Below are 17,336 nucleotides of genomic sequence, written 5' to 3' on the forward strand. Positions count from 1 at the left end.
TTCAGATAATCCTCTGTGTTGAAAGAGCCAAGGAACAGCATTCAGAGGAGTTTTGGTGATTTTGTGTATGGTTTTTACCCTGCCTCCTACTGCACTCTTTCAGCTTGGAGTCATAGATCAAGGAAGTTTAGGAAGTTAAACAATGGGGGGGTGGGGGTGTCAATGTCTTATGTCATCCTTTTTGCTATTTTTTGTAGTGGCTCATTTTATATGCATATTGTTCTTTAAGCTAACTAATACTAAAGATATAGATTCTAAAATTTTCAGCCTTCTTTCTTTAATACAGCTAGAATGTCAAGGAATTGCCTTTTATAGTTGCTGTATATTAAGTTATTTAGAAGTTTCATGTAAATATTTACACATGTTCTTTTTAATGCACCTACTAAAAATTAGGTTAGAAATGTGTGGCATTACAGGAGTCAAATCTCTGCCCATTTTTAAGAATGAGTTACATTCTTAATTGAGTTACAATTAAACAAAAATTAAATTTTATGATAGTTTAAACGCCTCCTAACCTCTTATGATGATCTCTTCCATGAAGCTAGGAATGTGCAGTAGCAGCAGGTGTTTCCTCTTAAAAGCAACAAACAAAACATCCATTCTTCTATGAGAAATCTTTCCCCAGGTATTTGCCTGCAGGAATTTTTGACTTTGGTTCACTGATTCAGTTGAAAAACTGCTGGTGTTGATTACAATATGCAGGATATTTATCTTCCTTAAATAACAGCTAATCAAAAGACAACCAGTGCTTTTTAAAGGCCTTTTCCTTCTTAAAAGTATATTTTTCCCAATTGCACAATTTAATTAATATCCTCCCTAATAATATTAAAGTTTGAACATTATAAAATCTTCAGCTATTTCAATTTTCAGCCTCTTTTTTTCCTCATGAAACAAATATTTTGCTCAGGGTGCAGCAGTTCCATTTATTTTATATGCTGTAAACAACATTTTAAATTTTGCTTACCTATTGAATATCAATAGTGTAAAGAAAGCCAGAATATTTAAAATATATACCAGAATTTTAAAGAAAACTTGAGTTTCTGGTTCTAAATCTGTTTGTTCAGAATCCAGTTCCCAATTCACAAGAAATTTGAACCTTTGGTTCCAGAGCATGTGAAAGAGAAGCTGGTACAGAGGCTGAACTTTTGAATTTCCCTTTGAATTGTTTACGTGTCAAACAATCTGCATTCTGAAGTTGGAGGAAGATAAATACTAGTTTGTAAACTGTTGCACAAAGCCCAAATGTTTAATATCCTACTGCACATGGTAGTGAACAGCAGGTAAAATAATATTTAAAATTTCCATTATCTCTATTATATGTGGATTGATAGTAGGAATTACTTTCAAGATAGTTACTTTAGTTGCCAGGTTAGAATGTAAATTTGGTGTAACTTACTGCCTAGCTTTAATACGTAGATGAAATTGATTTCCAATAAATTACTTCTTTTTCATTAGAAAAACTTAAAAAAATATAACCCAAACTTGTTATTTATTTAAAAATGTTAATTATTAGAACAACATCATTTTGGTAATCTTTTCACAGTGTTCTTTTCAACATCAATAGCTTTTTAAAATTCTTGTGACCAAAATAATTGGTGGAGTACCAAACTCCACCAATTCAACACCAGGCTTGTATATCCTAGCACCTTTTTTGTAATGAATAGTTTTTTGCAACTACCATATGGAACATATAGAAGTGTTCTGAAACTCATTTACATTGTGTGTGTGTGTGTTTGTGTGTTTGCAAAACAAATGGAAGAAAAAACAATACAAAAGGAACAATATAAAAGGAAATATCCTTTCCCCACCCTGTAAATATATATTAACATCCTGTATACATCCTTGTGGAATGATGTTGAAGATTCAGTTAAATTTGGTGATAGGTTTTCAGTTCTAATCTTGTCACAATTTTAATTAAAAAGTAGGGACTATAGCTCTGGGTTGAGTGTTCATATGTGATAGCCAGTTACACTATAGTACCTTGAGCCACCTAAATAAGAAGAACCAAATTATTTGTTTAGTAACTGCATCTTTTGCAAAATAAATCTCTAGTTTGATGAAATAGTTTAGGGGGAATTTATTCTGATCTATATTAGTTATGAATGTAGTGAATTATTTTCTCTTTTTGTAATTCATAATTTGAAATGAGGAAATTAGGAGAATGGGCAAATGGAAAGAACAGAAAAACTGCTTTACAATCTGCTTATGTGTTTCATTCTCTTTGAAGATTCATTCTATGTGATAGATTGATTTCTACAAACAAGGGCTGTAATGAATTGTCTGTATACTTCCTAATTATCTAATTTCCTAAATGTGAAAAACAAGATTAAAATTATCAAAGCATTCTGACTAACTAAGGATCATTGTTTATATGTACTCCTAAAAATTGAGCAGATAGCTTAATTTTTAAATATAGTGCTTAATTGCCACAGAACACAGTGATTTATCTTTTGACAGTATATATTCCAAAAAGTGGGATATAATAGAAGCTATCTTCCCTTAAAATGGCCTGTCATGTGAGCCATAATGTTCATTGATAGTAAAATCAATAGAGCATTGATTCTGGAACTAAATCCTTGGAGACTTTTGTTCAAAATAGCAGACAGAGCTTGGTAAATACTTAGTGTTTAGTGTATTTTAAAAGCATGTGAAATTTTCTTGCATCAGATCTGGAAATATATTAAACATGTTTTAAGAGGTATAACTACTATGATTATTGTTTCTTTCTTTATAATTTTAATTGTTGAAATATGTTTCTGAAAAACTTGGCCTTGAAGAATGGCATATAAAATTTAAAAATACATGTTGTAAATTGTGCAATTTTAGAAAAACAACCTTCCTGGTTTCTTGCTTATTAGTGAACTATATTTGTTAGATATATTGGAATGAACTTTTGTTTTGGTTTAACTTCTGTAATTTTAATCTGAAATTTATAATTCATGTGCAAATTGTGCTATTTTTTGTTAAATGTGTGTCAATTTTAGATTTGATATAATCTAACAAATATTTGATTGTTTTTAAAAACTCATTTAACATTTTAAGATAGTTTGAATCTCAAAAAGTATTGAGATTCTTATTTTTGGAAGGAAATTATTTTTTGGTGAAAACTTATGCAAGTTTACTTGAAAGCATATCCATTTAATGCTATGGAAATTGCTGGGATGTGTATTATTGTAGGCTTAAACTACAATAATAAACACCAGCAATTTCCATAGCATTTTTAGTAGTGGTATCAGCTAGACTTCAAGTGAATTTATAAAGGTATATTTTATTCTATTTTTTTAATCTTATAGATAGCATGAAAATAAGGTAGTTTTATCATATGTGTTCTATTAACATTTAACTATAGAAATAAAATAAAAAACATTTTGCTTTGATGAACAGTATGAGTGTTTAGTTAAAATTTGATTTGATTTTTTAAAATAAAAATATATTTTAAAAGTTTGACTTTCTCTGTTAAGATATCTCTCTCCAAGGTATAAATTGAATAACTGTCAAAGTAGCTACTGCAGTTGTTGCATTTAAATTGATTTACATGTCAAGACTGGCAGTTTAGCAGCTGCACTATTATTCCTGGATCGGTCAATTTACTTGAGAAAAACCTACTACTGAGTCCTACTGACCTGCATGACAATATAGGCCCTATTGCTATTCCTGTAATTAGGCCTGCGACTAACTCAGAATATTTTTAATTAAAATATTTTGGTCAATGTGTTGCACCAAATTAGTCCTTTAGTGCAGATTTAATACTGGAAATAGTGTGATTAGAATATTCAATGAGCTGTGCTCTATTTAGGATTAATTTGAGCATTCAATATGTCTCCATTTGAACAGTTTTCAATAATAGACTTGTCTATTTTTTTTCAGAGAAAATTATTTTTATGCATGTAAGAAATTTATATTGTCTGGCGGGTGCTTAAATCATCCATTTAAAACACTTACAAGAGTAAATAAAAACAGAAATTATGCAAATTATTTTTTAATGTGAAGTAATGCACATTTCAGCCTTTAAATGAAAATTCGTACTAGGCTAAATTTATTCTTTTTTATATTTTTAAAATGACAGTTTTTTTTAAAAAAAATTTCACAATTAAATTACTAGTCATTCCTAAATTAGTTTCTACATCAAAGTTTTTAAAAACTGAATATGTTTTGGAGAATTAAGGCTGCTGCTCCCATGAGCTGTTCAGAGCATCCAGCAGTGGGGAGGTGCTTCAGTCTCTGCATGTCTAGGCTGGGCTTAATTTGTAGAATGCTCCTCCTCCTCCACAGGACTCCTCCCTAGCGTTCCCCAGTTTTTGCTCAGCCTCGTTGTGGATAGGCAGTGCTTTTTGTTCTTCCTTGGCCGAAACAGGAGTATTACTCAGCAGGTTTGGATATAGTCCAGTTCAGTTTTTCAGGCTTTTAGCCTCCAAATCACTTTACGATCTCCCGACATTAGCTCTCTCCATCTGGTCATCGGAGATCATTTGCATTTTCGGCCAGTGCTGTTTCGTGCCCGAAGCGGCGGGCAGCTTCGGCATTGCTCCTGTTTGTTCTACCCCCTGCCATTGTGATTCCGCATTGCCTTTCTCTATATTGGCAATAGCAGCATGGGCATTTTCGCTCTCATCCGAGTTGTATCATTGAGTTTTCCCCTCAGAATGCCGTCTTGGTGTGGAAAGCAGTAAGAATTCTTTCCACCCCTTCCCCCGCCATTCCTTTTAGCCACAAGGAGAAGCCGTTGGAGGCATTTCCCCACATGGCGGGAGTTTGTTGCTGGGAAGCGCGTGTGCGCCAAAAATAATGGCCATTGTTTTTGCCTTTACTTTAAAAAAAAAAACTGCCTGGCCACGCTATTTGTAACTTGAGCTGTGTGAGGTAGTTTTCCTTCCCAATCAGAGGTTTTTCCTTCTGATAACCTAAGGAATTATTACACCTCGTTTTCTTATTACATTCGAGGCCATCCGTGTATTATTGTTGGCTTAACCCTCACAGCCTTACCCAGCGGCACAACAGCGAGCACCCAGGCCCGTGTCCACCTGTGCAGGGAAGCTGTTGAAGGCCTCTCTTTATTATCTTGGCCTTTCAGGTGTTCTTAATTTGGCTGTTTGGATATTCACTCTATCAAGCTGTTTCTCTATTAATTTAGATATATATATATTTATATCTATGGTATTCAGCTTTGTTCGGGTATTTTCCCACGTCGTTATAGTTGTGCTTTTATATCTATATCTATATCTATCTATCTATCTATCTATCTATCTATCTATCTATCTATCTATCTATTGGTGACTTTCATTCATTCTAATAATAATAATAATAATAATAATAATAATAATAATAATAATAATAATAATAATAATAATAAATATCTTAATAAGAAAAGATATTATTACTGTGATACGACTCATATTATATATACATATATCTTAATTGAAAAAAACAAAACAAAACAAGGGGATTATTATCAAGCCAACCAGTCCCTTCTTGGATCAGGCCCCTGGGCGTGCCAACCGCCTCAACAGTATCGCTTTGAATAACGAGCATAATGCATCTCTTTCAATTCAAAATGGCAGGCGGTAGTAGGTTTCAACCCTCAACATCAAGGGTCAAAGCTAAATCTCAGCACAAATCCAAGCAGACAAAAGGTCATTCTAAAGCTTCAGAAAAGGATGCCAACAGGCGCCATAAAGCATTAGAAAAGCAAATAGATAGGTGTGCAAGGGAGGCACACAGGGCCTCACAGGACCTTCTGCCCCCAGTCCAGTACCGTCTACCTCTTCCCATCCTCCTCCTCCCCTAGATCTCTCCCTCTCATCCAGACACAGCTTGGTTTCCCAGAGTCAACAGGCCCAGTTACCTGGAACACAGACCACACAAAGGGCTCCTGAAGCTACACTCACTCCGACAGCTGCTGGTCTTCGACAGGACGACATTCTTCCAGAGGAAGTTACAGAGAGAATGAAGGCGTGGATGGAGCTGGCAATCCGCCAGGGAATTGCAGCAGGTCCTCAACACGCAGTTCTGACCAGGGAACACCCGGTAACCACTGACTATGATTCTCAATCTCTAAGATCATTGACCAGATCGGAGCAACACTATACCCAGGTACAGTTTCAGGGGGACATGCCCCTCCAGGGGCCGCAGGAGGAGGAGGAGGCAGAAGAAGTGGATCACATTGATCAAATGGAACAGATTGGGTCAGGATCAATACATGACAGTGACCCGGTCTTGTCAGAAGCAGACCCCCTAGAAAGTGGGATGTCTGAGGATGAGGACCTTATTCCTGATCAACCGGTATTTTCAGACTTATTCCGCCCACAACTATTCAGATCACTTTTGTTTAAGGCAAAAAACATTGCACGCCTGAACAAGTCGGCCCCTTCTACCACTCCAACTCCTTCAGAAGTGGGACCAGAAGATCTAATTTTCAACCAGCCGGTAGTCAAGGCAGATGTGATTCCAGTTCCTCACATGTTTGCAGACCTGGTATAGAAACAGTGGGCGTCTGCAGTGGTGTACCCTGCCCCCGCGGGATATGACAGGAAATATTGTAATTTGGCCCCTGATTTCTCAAAATTGTTGAATACTCCTGAGGTAGACGAACCTATAGTGGGATTAGCGTCCTCGTCCTCCATTCCCAGTGAAGCACTGGAGGCATTAAAGCCGGAGGAAAAACGAGCCGAGCTTGCCCTACGCAGGGCCCATCAGTCTGACACGTGGGCCATCAGAGCGGCCACGGCCGCTTCCTTCTTTACCCGTGCTTCTTTCAGGTGGCTCCATCTCTTATGGGAGCATGCCCCTAATTCCAACATTAGAGCGCACCAAGATATTGCAAAACTTATAGCAGCCGCTGAATTCTCAGCTGACGCAACTTATCATGCGGTCAAGTTTTCAGCCAGGGCCATTACCTCACATGTCACAGCGTGATGCTTACTATGGTTAAAACATTGGCAAGCAGACATTAAGCACAAATGCAAGCTGGCTTCATCTCCTATTGTGGGAGACAGACTCTTTGGCCCTGCCCTCGACCTGCTGCTAATCAAAACCCGAAACAAAAAGAAAATTCTACCTTCCCTTTTTCGGAAGTCAGATTCTAGAAACCCTCAGTCCTTTCGGAGGGGATCCTTTCGGCCCTTTTATCAGGGATTCTTCTCACCCAGATACCAGAGACCCCCATCTTTCCGACCAGGGCAATAGCCAGAGAGGTCCGACTTCGGGGATAGGAACAGAAGGGGTGGCCAATCAAAGAGATCCTTTCGAGGAGCAGGAAATAGGTCTTTCCGGCATCCAAGATAACTCCCCGGACCCGGCCTTAAATTATTTGCAGACCGATGGGACTCCTCAATGTCTGATTCCTGGGTCAGAGACATGATCAGATTTGGTCTTGCACTGGAGTTTCAATCCACTCCCCCAGACTTTTTCATGTCATGCCCTGTTTCCAGAGATCCGGTTAAACGTAATCTTATGGAAACAGCTATCCATCATCTACTGAACATATGAGCCATCCAACCAGTAGCTACCAATCAACGAGGGCGAGGTTTATATTCACATCTTCTTGTTGTTCCCAAAAGTTTGGGGGGGTGGGGGTGGGGGGGTGGAGAGCAATCTTGGATTTGAAACGCCTTAATCAATTTTTAGTATATCGCAAATTTAAAATGCACACCCTGCAATCTATCTTACTTTGCATCAGAAAGAATGATGTACTTACGTCCATAGATCTGATGGAGGCGTACCTACATATTACTATTCGGCCTTCCCACTATAAATTTCTGAGATTCTGTTATAATAACCACCATTTCGAATATGTGGCCCTTCCTTTCGGATTAGCTTCTGCCCCCAGGACCTTCACGAAGGTTCTCACAGCGCTAGCTGCTCATCTCCATGATATCCCCATACGACTCCAGTGTTATCTTGATGACATCTTGATTTTGTCATCTTCCTATCATCAAGCAGTCAGAGATACTCAGAACACATTACAATCCTTACAATAACACGGGTTCTCAATAAATTGGAAAAAGAGTCATTTAACACCACTGACTCCGTTAACCCATCTGGGGGCAGTCATAGATACAGTGGAAGGCAAAGTTTACCTGTCACTAGATAGACTAAATAGCATTCAGCAATTAGTTAAGGAGATCAGGGGTCTTAAGAGGGTGTCCCTAACGGAACTATCAAAATTGTTAGGCAAGATGATCTCATGTATATCTATCATCCCTTGGGCCCGGCTCCACACTTGATCCCTCCAGTGGTTCCTGCTCCCGTACCAGTGCTCTGGCCGAAGCAACTCCAAATACAAGGTCAGGGTACCATCAAAGGTCCTTATATCTCTCCTCTGGTGGACCAGACCAGTCATCAACAGAGGCTGCCTCTTCAAAGAGCCACACAGACTTACCATCACCACCGATGCCAGCCTGTTTGGATGGGGGCGCACGTTCAATCGCTCACAACCCAAGGCCGCTGGTCCGCCATAGAACAGTCGTGCAGCATAAACTGGCTGGAGCTTCGAGCAGTACACCTGTCTCTCCGCAGCTTCCTTCCACAGTGCACGCAATCAGCATATACTAATATTGACCGACAACATAATAGCCAAAGCTCACATAAACAAACGGGGTGCACACAGTCGAAACATCTCATGCGGGAAGCGGAGCGCTTGTGTCGTTGGGCGGAGAGCAACCTACTTTCCATCAGAGCAGAGCACATTTCGGGCCTGTCGAATACACAGGCAGACTGGCTAATCAGGGCCACGATCGATCAAGCGGAGTGGCGCCTCCACCCGACCCTGTTTCAAGAGGCGGTCAGGACATTTGGACAGCCGGTGGTGGATCTGTTTGCTTCCCCCCTCAACGCTCAGCTCCCGAGATTTTTTTTCCAGGTACCCCTCGCAAGGAGTGGAGAAGTTCAATTCACTCCGCTGTCATTGGCCCCCAGGACTTCTGTATGTATTCCCGCCATTTCCACTGCTTCCCAAGGTCATCCAGAAACTGCTAGACGAGAGGGTGGAGCTGCTTCTAGTAGCTCCTTACTGGCCCAGACGGCCGTGGTTTGCAGACCTCCGCAGTCTATCCATATCAACACCATGGAGAATTCCACCAGACAGGGTCTTGCTAACCCAGGGACCCCTTTAACATCCGGACCCTCAATGGTTGCACCTGACCGTCTGGAGGTTGAGCGGAGTTGTCTGAAGAGTGAAAAGTTTTCCAACAGAGTTATCGCCACTATCCAAGCCGCCAGACGCCCCTCAACAACTCGCATTTACAATGCCACATGGTCCAGTTTCTGCAAATGGTGTACCAAGTCTCGAATTGATCCCATCTCTCCATCTGTGGCTCAAATCCTCGAGTTCTTGCAAGAGGAACTTCACAAGGGATTATCACCTAATACGTTGAAAAGACAGGTGGCGGCCTTGGCGTCAGTTCTCACTTGTGAAGGTCTACTATCTCTTTCCCATCATCCACGCATACGGTGTTTCCTTCAAGGAGCCACAAATTTACGCCCTCCAGCGGTACACCGTTATCCCACCTGGGACCTTAACAGGATCCTCGTCGCACTCATTAAGGGCCCTTTTGAACCCTTGAAATCATCAAGTCCCCAATTTCTGATGTATAAAGTAGTTTTCCTTGTAGCGATCACTTCTGCTCGTCGTATTTCGGAACTTGCAGCTTTGTCTATCAGACAAGATCTTTGTGTTTTCCATTCTGACTGGGTGGTCCTTCGTCCTGATCCTACGTTTATTCCCAAAATTAACTCAGTTTTTCATAGGGCACAAGAGCTGATACTTCCTAATTTTTGTCCCAGACCATCCCAAGGGTTGGAACTACAATGGCATAGGCTTGATGTGAGGTGAGCATTGTGAATATATATTAACTGCACAGCAACTTTCAAAAAAATTGAAGCCTCAGGGATGCAAGGTCTCAACTTCTACAATAGGCCGTTGGCTACGGGCCGCGATAGCGAAAACGTATCAGATTCAATCACTGCAGGTGCCCAGGGGCATAACAGCTCATTCAACAAGGAGCGCTGTAACATTGGCAGCATGGGCCACACAGGCACCAATAACTGAAATTTGTTGAGCTGCAACCTGGGCCTCTCCATCGCCTTTCACTAGGCATTATAAAATAGATGTGTTTGCATCCGCTGAGGCCTCCTTTGGCAGAAGAGTTCTGCAACGGGTCCACAGGGACCAGGAGGGGTTTCCAGGCCAGACGGAGTCCCTCCTGTAGGACAGGCCAAGCTTTGGTATGTCCCACTACTGGATGCTCTGAACAGCTCATGGGAGAAAGGGCATTGGTACTTACCTGACACGCCCATTCTCTTTGAGCTGTGAAGAGCATCCAGCCCCACCCTTTTTCCGTCTGGTGGGGTCCTGTTTCGGCCAACAAATTTGTTAGGGAATTGAGGACGAGGGCCTTTATTTCTCTTGTCTTCACCAAAACTGGGGAAAGCTGGGGAGGAGTCCCGTGGAGGAGGAGGAGGAGCATTCCACAAATTAAGCCCAGCAGAGACTGAAGCACCTCCCACTACTGGATGCTCTTCACAGCTCAAAGAGAACGGGCGTGTCAGGTAAGTACCAACGCCCTTTCTACATATGGCTATAAATAAGGAAATATAGCCAATAAATGATTTTGGTAGTCTTTGCCTTTCCACTTACAATCATCCTTTTGTAATTCTTTTATTCTCACAACATGACCCTTGATTGGCAGGTAGGCTGAACACATGTGGTTTATTGTTGAGAAAAAACACTTCTCCCGTGAATCAATTGGGGGAGCTGTAAGAACAGTAGAGTCACCATTTTTAAAGTAATCAGTGGTAAACATTTCCATAGCAATCTGGTTCGAAATTTTATCCTAGGAACTCAGATTAAATGTCAACAAGGTATATAATTGTAGGAGTTTTCTGTTAAAAACAAAATATCTGATGAGTGAAACAAAATAGCCATATCTGTCTCATTAAAAAAGAAGGAAATAGGTTAATTTTAAATGCATTATGAGAGCTTGTTTGTTTTTACTGCCCTAGGTATGATGATATTCTGATCAATGGGCTACCAGATTGGCGACAGCCTGTATTTTATTACAGGCGAGTGAGGAAAATGAGCAATGAAGAGTTGGCATTACTTCTGTTCATTATCCTCACAGTAGGACATTATGCCGTGGTTTGGTCTATCTACCTGGAAAAACAACTGGTAAGCTTGCTCTAAAATCATCAAGAATTGTTCAGTGTTCTGAATTAAGCATTAATGTCTCATTATTAACACTAATAGTTAATCTGTTGGGAGGCAAAGAGAGAAACAGGTAGCTTTATCCGGGAAATGGGGGATGGAAGAGTGAGGATTGGAAGAGACAGCAGAGAGGGCTATAAATGCAATACTCCATTAGTGTAGTGGAGGACATTGATGATAGGACAATGTTGAAAATTAGATTCCTCTGTCTGTCCAGTCAGCTTCTTACTGTCTCTGTCACCATCTTGTTTATTGCTTCAAGCGGCAAAATGTCTTGGCACAGCTCAGGAATCTTGATCATGCTCTGTCTTTTATACATGCAGATATAAAGGCTCTTGTCTGAATTAGCCTTTCAGATTGCATGCTGACAACAATAGTCCTAAAAAGAAAAGAAAAAGTATTTTCTCCTTCCCTCCTCTAGAAGCTTTTTAAATGATTATGATCATTTTGAAGTACATAAATATTTTACTTTTTGTTCTAATATCAAGATCTGATGTCAGAGGAAGCAGAGTTGAAAAACCAATTCAAGCTTAATTCCCTTCCTTGATATTTAGTTTAAATTTTCTTTTTTTTTCTTTTCTTTCTTTTTTACTCCTTTCTCCCCCCCCCTTTTGAAATTTATACTCACTCTTAATGGAGGGTCCCCTCTACACCCCACAAATTGTACATAAATAGTCCGGGGTTCAAATGGAAAATGACAGAAGTAAAGAAATGTTTTAAATGCTGGTTCCTTCCTGATTACCAGAAAGAAAAAAAGAACATTCTTATTTATGTTTGAATTTGGTTTTGCATTTTCAATACTCTTCAGGAGTTAAGCTATCTATATATTTTTTAATATTTTCAGAACCACGTTATACAATTTTGAATGAGAAGAATATGTTAAAACTGTAAAAAAAGGGACAGTTTTGATTAATGTGAATATAACATACCTGACTGTTGGAGATCATATGTGTTTAAGAAAGTCCTACCCAAACTTGGGTAAATTATACAGAGTTGGATAAAAGTAATTTTTCTTTGGGTAATGACACATGAACACATCCAATTCCAACAGGGACATTTAAATTTACTTAAAGTTTTATCTACTTTAAGAACTTTCTGAAAAGTAGTTTTGGAAATGAAGAAAAAAGTTTGGGAAGCAGTGTTTTAAAGAGTGACTAACACGGAAACACTTATTGTTAATGATTTCTTTAAAATAATTAGCAGCCGCTGCCCTTTTTTATTTTTATTTGCAGAGTTTTCCTAACAATTTTGGAACCTTCTTTCTTTTCTTCTTTTCTTCCATAGGATGAGCTGCTTTGTAGAAAAAAGAAGGAGAAGAAGAAAAGATCTGGAGGGAAGAATAGTGATGAAGTGAAATTTGGTGTAGAGAAGAGTGAAAGGTGGGAACTTAGAAAATTCTTCTGGAAGAATGCTCCTTCCATACAAGAGGAACACACTAAAAATAAGATTTGGGAATGTTTTTGTTTTTCTTGAAATATGTTTTATATTTTATTTTTTAAAAGTGCTGAAGTTATAGATGATAATTGATAGAAATGAATTTTGAAAATATAAAGAAATGAATACAGATTTTGGAAGAATTTTCAGGAGGCACAAAAGTCTGTATAGAATTTTAATAAGAAATATTAATTTAGATTTTCTTTTAATTTCAGGAGAAGAATTAAGAGAAGGCTGATGTTCAGTGATATTACATAATACCTGATCCTTGCTATGGTCTTTGCTATGATCCTCTCATTACTTTAGTTTTGTTCGAAACAGTTTAGCTTTAAAAGTAAAAGATTAGTAAAATGTTTTACTTTTACTTCACTTTTGGAGCTAACAAACCATAGGGGAGGAAATAGTGACATTCAGAATGCTCCAGAAGATACCATATTTTCTTTTGTTGAATTATAGAAAGAAATAAAAGTCTTAAATAATTCACACAGCAGGAACATGAACTGAATCAATGCAGGGAAAAAGAGCAGAAAACATTCTTCCCATCCTCCATTCTTATGACATCATTAAGTAATGCTTCAGTGAATGGCAAATGACATTAATTTTTATGTATTGGCTTGCTTGTAGTACAGTCTTCATAACTGGTTGTCAACACTTGAAACTGGTTTGGTGAAGCGTAATATCCCTCCCTCCCTCTCTCCCTCCCTCCCTCTCTCTGCAATCATCAAAAAAAGCTGAATACTTTTTTTTTGAGAGATACAAACAAGCCTAATGTGCAAAACCAATCTTAAGAGAGATCTGTCTTTGTAGTTACACACTGAATAAAACTACCTACATATTCCCATGATATGCTGCTACTTACTTTGAATCTTTATTATTCCTAGTTGGCTGAAAAAGCACCACTGGTAATTTCTGTTTTTTTCTTTAAATGTATTTTCTGCAGACTGGTGGAAAAACCACAGTGGCGGGACCTACTTCCATGTAAAGTGGGAATATGGTGCTACACAATGGTAAAAGCATTGCCTCAATTATTTCAGGTAATAATCAAAATACCCTATTGCTGCTGTTTTTGTGGATTTGTGTTTTCAAAGTTGTCCCCATTTTTATACTCATTGTTTGTTGTAATGCCATTCTACTTTGATTGAAGAAATGTTTTGATGTTGGTGTTAAACACATGGAACTTCAATCATTCCTATACCTATAAATATGGGACACATTGAGAATTCTGCTGCATGCGTGGAAAGACAAAACTATCAAAATTAAATCTAAATAAAAGAAATTCAATAATTAGTTTGGCCTTCTTGCCTGCCTTATTGATTTAAATTATTTCAAGGATCTTTAAATGCTTAAAGCTGTACTATTTGGAAAATGGTGGCCACAGCCTCAAAAGCCTTTCCAAAAGCAGCACATACTATTTGAAGAAGGGTGCAGATGGCCTCTGGAAGAAGGCCTGATATAGCCAGCAGCTATTTCACATAGGTCCAAGTCAGGCACGTCTCAGCAGCAGCCAGAAAAAATGGGAAAGATTAGTTGGGTGTGATAGGCCTATGGAGGACAGGACAATGTGCTGGTGAGTCTTTGTGCTGTGGTGATAAAATGGCTGGCTACATGCAGTGCTTGAGATGGTATTCCTTGGTAGCAATGTTGAGGTTAAAGTAGAGGCCTTGGGTGCAGGGGCAGCTGGCTGAGATTGCTGAAAGCCCCAGGCCCATACTTCAATCCCAGCTGAGGAGTACCACTGTGCAGGGTGTCCAACAGAGTAGAGATCTGTGTGTGTATGTGGGGAGGGGATAGATAGACAGCTGGGGAAAGTTGATTGCTTTGGTTGTCATTGTATGCTGTTTGCCAAACATCCAAATTTTGGCCATATGACTGGGAGCCATAACTTTGAGGACTGGGCATAAGTACTATTTGTTCAGCATCTCCACAACTTGGAACAGTTGCTGAATGGTCATTAAAGGAAGATTACCTATTTAAAAAAAATCACCAGATCATTTTCTTGGTTTATCATTTACATTTCCTTTAATTTTAAATTTCATCCAGCTTCTTTTGTATATCCACTAAAAGTTCACAATACTCAGCAATCATCGTCTTGTTGAGAATTGTGGAATTAAAGTCCACAAACTAGTGAAGGCCTAGGTTCTCTGTTAAATTGACTTCTAAACTATTGATATTTGACAAAGCAAACTTTTGCTGGATGTCTTAAAAACAGTGTAGGACTGCCTTACTGAACATGACATCCTCCAGATATGCTGGGATGGGAATTCCCAGCCATGATGGATCGGAATTGTGGAATTGGAATGCCAAAAGATTAGAAAAGCATAGCGTTGAGGAAGGCTGGATTATAGAAATTTTGCCCTTTAGAAACAGGGTCACTACAGCTATTCCAGACTTCCTATTAAAATTAGAGGATTTGTCTTTTTTTGAAAAGAACATAAAATCTGGCAAAAGACAAAGGATGAACTTGATCAAACATGGGTAATAGCTGCTATTAAGCCTACCTTCTAGCAATTCATCCGTATAAATAACTCTCCACACTAATTGCCTCTGCAGATAATGGATAAGCAACCTGCTTTAAGGTGAGCCATCTCCACTTAGGGAAGGAGGAGATTGAGGTCCGTCTGAAGGGTGTGATGAGGAATTTGTGAATTTTATGGAAGACAGAATAACTCAACTTTTTCCCAGTTAAATGCCAGCATGATATTGGTCCAGTGGAGACCCCTGGGGGCAGGTACCTGCCCTGTTATCTGGGAACATTTACCCTGTTGTTCCTGAGGAAGTAGACAGGACCCATGTTCCCTCCTGGCTTGTGAAAGCTTCCTGGGAGGCGACATGCAGGTGGTGTTTGGCAGAGATTAATGCTTCCTTACAGGAGGGGAAAGTGCCCCAGCAGTTTAAGGAGGCTATGGCCACCCTATTTTAAAGAGGCCATTGTTGGATTCCACCCTGTTGGATAATTTCAGACCTGTCTCCAATCGTCCTTTTGGGACAAGGTGATTGAGAAGGTGGTTGCGCGGCAGCTTCAGAGGTTTCTAGATGAAACAGATTATTTAGTCTCCTACCAATTAGGATTCAGACCTGGATATGGACAGAAACGTCATTGGTCGCACATTTTGATTATCTCTGGTGGGAGCAGGATTGGTGTAGTGTATCCATCCTTGCTCTACTTGACCTTTCGATGGCTTTTGATGCCATGATCATGGTACCCTTCTGGAGCGACTTTGGGGGTTAGGAGTGGGAGATTTTTTGCTATCCTGGTTCACTTCTTTCCTCTGTACTCTCATTCTGTGTTAATAGGAGATGAGAGATCCAGCCTTTGCCCAGTGTTTTGCAGGGTCCCACAAAGATTGGTACTCTCTCCACTCCTATTCAACATCTACATGAAGCCGTTGAGTGAGATCATCCACCACCATGATTTGAGATATCATCTGTATGCTGATGATACTCAGCTGCATATATCAGTCCATGTTGAGTTAAGTGATGCCATGATTTCTCTCACAGTGCCTGGAGGCTGTTAGGGGCCAGATGGGGAATAATGGGTGGAAACTGAACCCTGGCTCTGGGTTTGGAGTTCTTGGTTCATGGAGAATTGCCATCTTTGGTCTTGGATGGGGTGGCACTGCCCCAAATAGACCCTATGTGTACTCTGAGGGTTCTCCTGGACTTGCAACTCCTACCCAAAGAGCAGGTGGCAGTCATGGCCAGGAGAACCTTTGTGCAACTGTGGGTTGTGAGCCAGTTACAGCCTTTCCTGGACCAACAATTCCTACTCGTGGTCAATTATGCCCTGGTCATCTTCTGTCTTGAATATCGCAACACCCACTGCAGGGAGCTACCCTGGGAAGTATCTGGAAGCTCCAGTTGGTGGAAATTGCAGCAACCTGCATGGTTTTGTGTAGACATTGGTGTGCATATGTATCACCTCTCCTGCTGGATTGGTTGCCAATTTGGTTGCCAATTTTCTTCCGGGTGCATTTCAAGGTGCTGGTTGGCAAAGAATGTTGTGAGTCCCATCCTCTAAGGAGATAATATCTGTCGGAACTCAGAAGAGGAGTTTCTCTGTGGTGGCTGCCTCCCTCTGGAACATCATCTCTCTGGACTCTGTCTTTCCGAAGGCCCTGGAGACATGGTTCTGCCCAGGAACCTAGGGTAGAGCCCATTAAATGGCTGTTATGAGTATGTGTTGTTGCCGGGGGTGGTGGTATTATGTTATTTTTTTTACTTTTCATTACTTTATATTTTGTTTTATTTCTGTAAGCCACTTTGAGCTACCATGGCGGCAATATACATTTCCCAAATACTATAGAAATATATTATATTTGGCAAATCAGAATGTTTTTTTTAGACTTCCGGTTTGCAAGCTTTTGGCGGCGGCAGGGATTCGCGACCGCGCGATCCCTGCTGCGTTCACCACCAAGGTTCCCCCGATCCATTTGGATCTGGGGGATATAGCTGCCCTGTAGAGCCAGCTGAAGACAGGGGGGATCCGGCAAGGGGTCTGGGGGGTGTCGCAAACCCCCTCCCCAGCCGGCTAAACCCCCTTTTCCTGAGGCGGAGGAATGGCGGTCAGTAATGGCCGCCACGAAGAAAGCTGCAGCTGGACAAGCAGGTGCAGGAGGGAGAAAGCTGGAAGAACAGTGAAAGTTGCTTCTAACCGGGACAAGACAAGAGAAAGTGACCTGGAAATTTGAAGGCTGCTAAGTAT

At 40.1% G+C, this 17,336-nt stretch overlaps 1 protein-coding gene across 5 annotated transcripts in view; it reads left to right on the forward strand.

The window, feature by feature from the left end:
• DNAJC1 (DnaJ heat shock protein family (Hsp40) member C1) overlaps positions 1 to 17,336 on the forward strand; it is a 137,919-nt gene that overhangs the window by 32,669 nt on the left and 87,914 nt on the right. For all 5 annotated transcript variants that reach the window (XR_015746124.1, XR_003371607.2, XM_087948324.1 and 2 more), the window contains exons 4-6: positions 10,999 to 11,164; positions 12,485 to 12,579; positions 13,575 to 13,668. Coding sequence is in view for 3 of the 5 variants with exons in the window: in XM_087948324.1 (XP_087804450.1) it covers positions 10,999 to 11,164; positions 12,485 to 12,579; positions 13,575 to 13,668 (355 nt within the window). In the remaining 2 variants the exon portion in view is untranslated. The remainder of the gene's footprint in view (positions 1 to 10,998; positions 11,165 to 12,484; positions 12,580 to 13,574; positions 13,669 to 17,336) is intronic.

The sequence above is a fragment of the Notechis scutatus genome, chromosome Z (assembly GCF_049901735.1).
Source record: "Notechis scutatus isolate UNSWTSFEM ecotype Mainland chromosome Z, rNotScu1.2, whole genome shotgun sequence".
Classification (NCBI taxonomy): Eukaryota; Metazoa; Chordata; class Lepidosauria; order Squamata; family Elapidae; genus Notechis; species Notechis scutatus.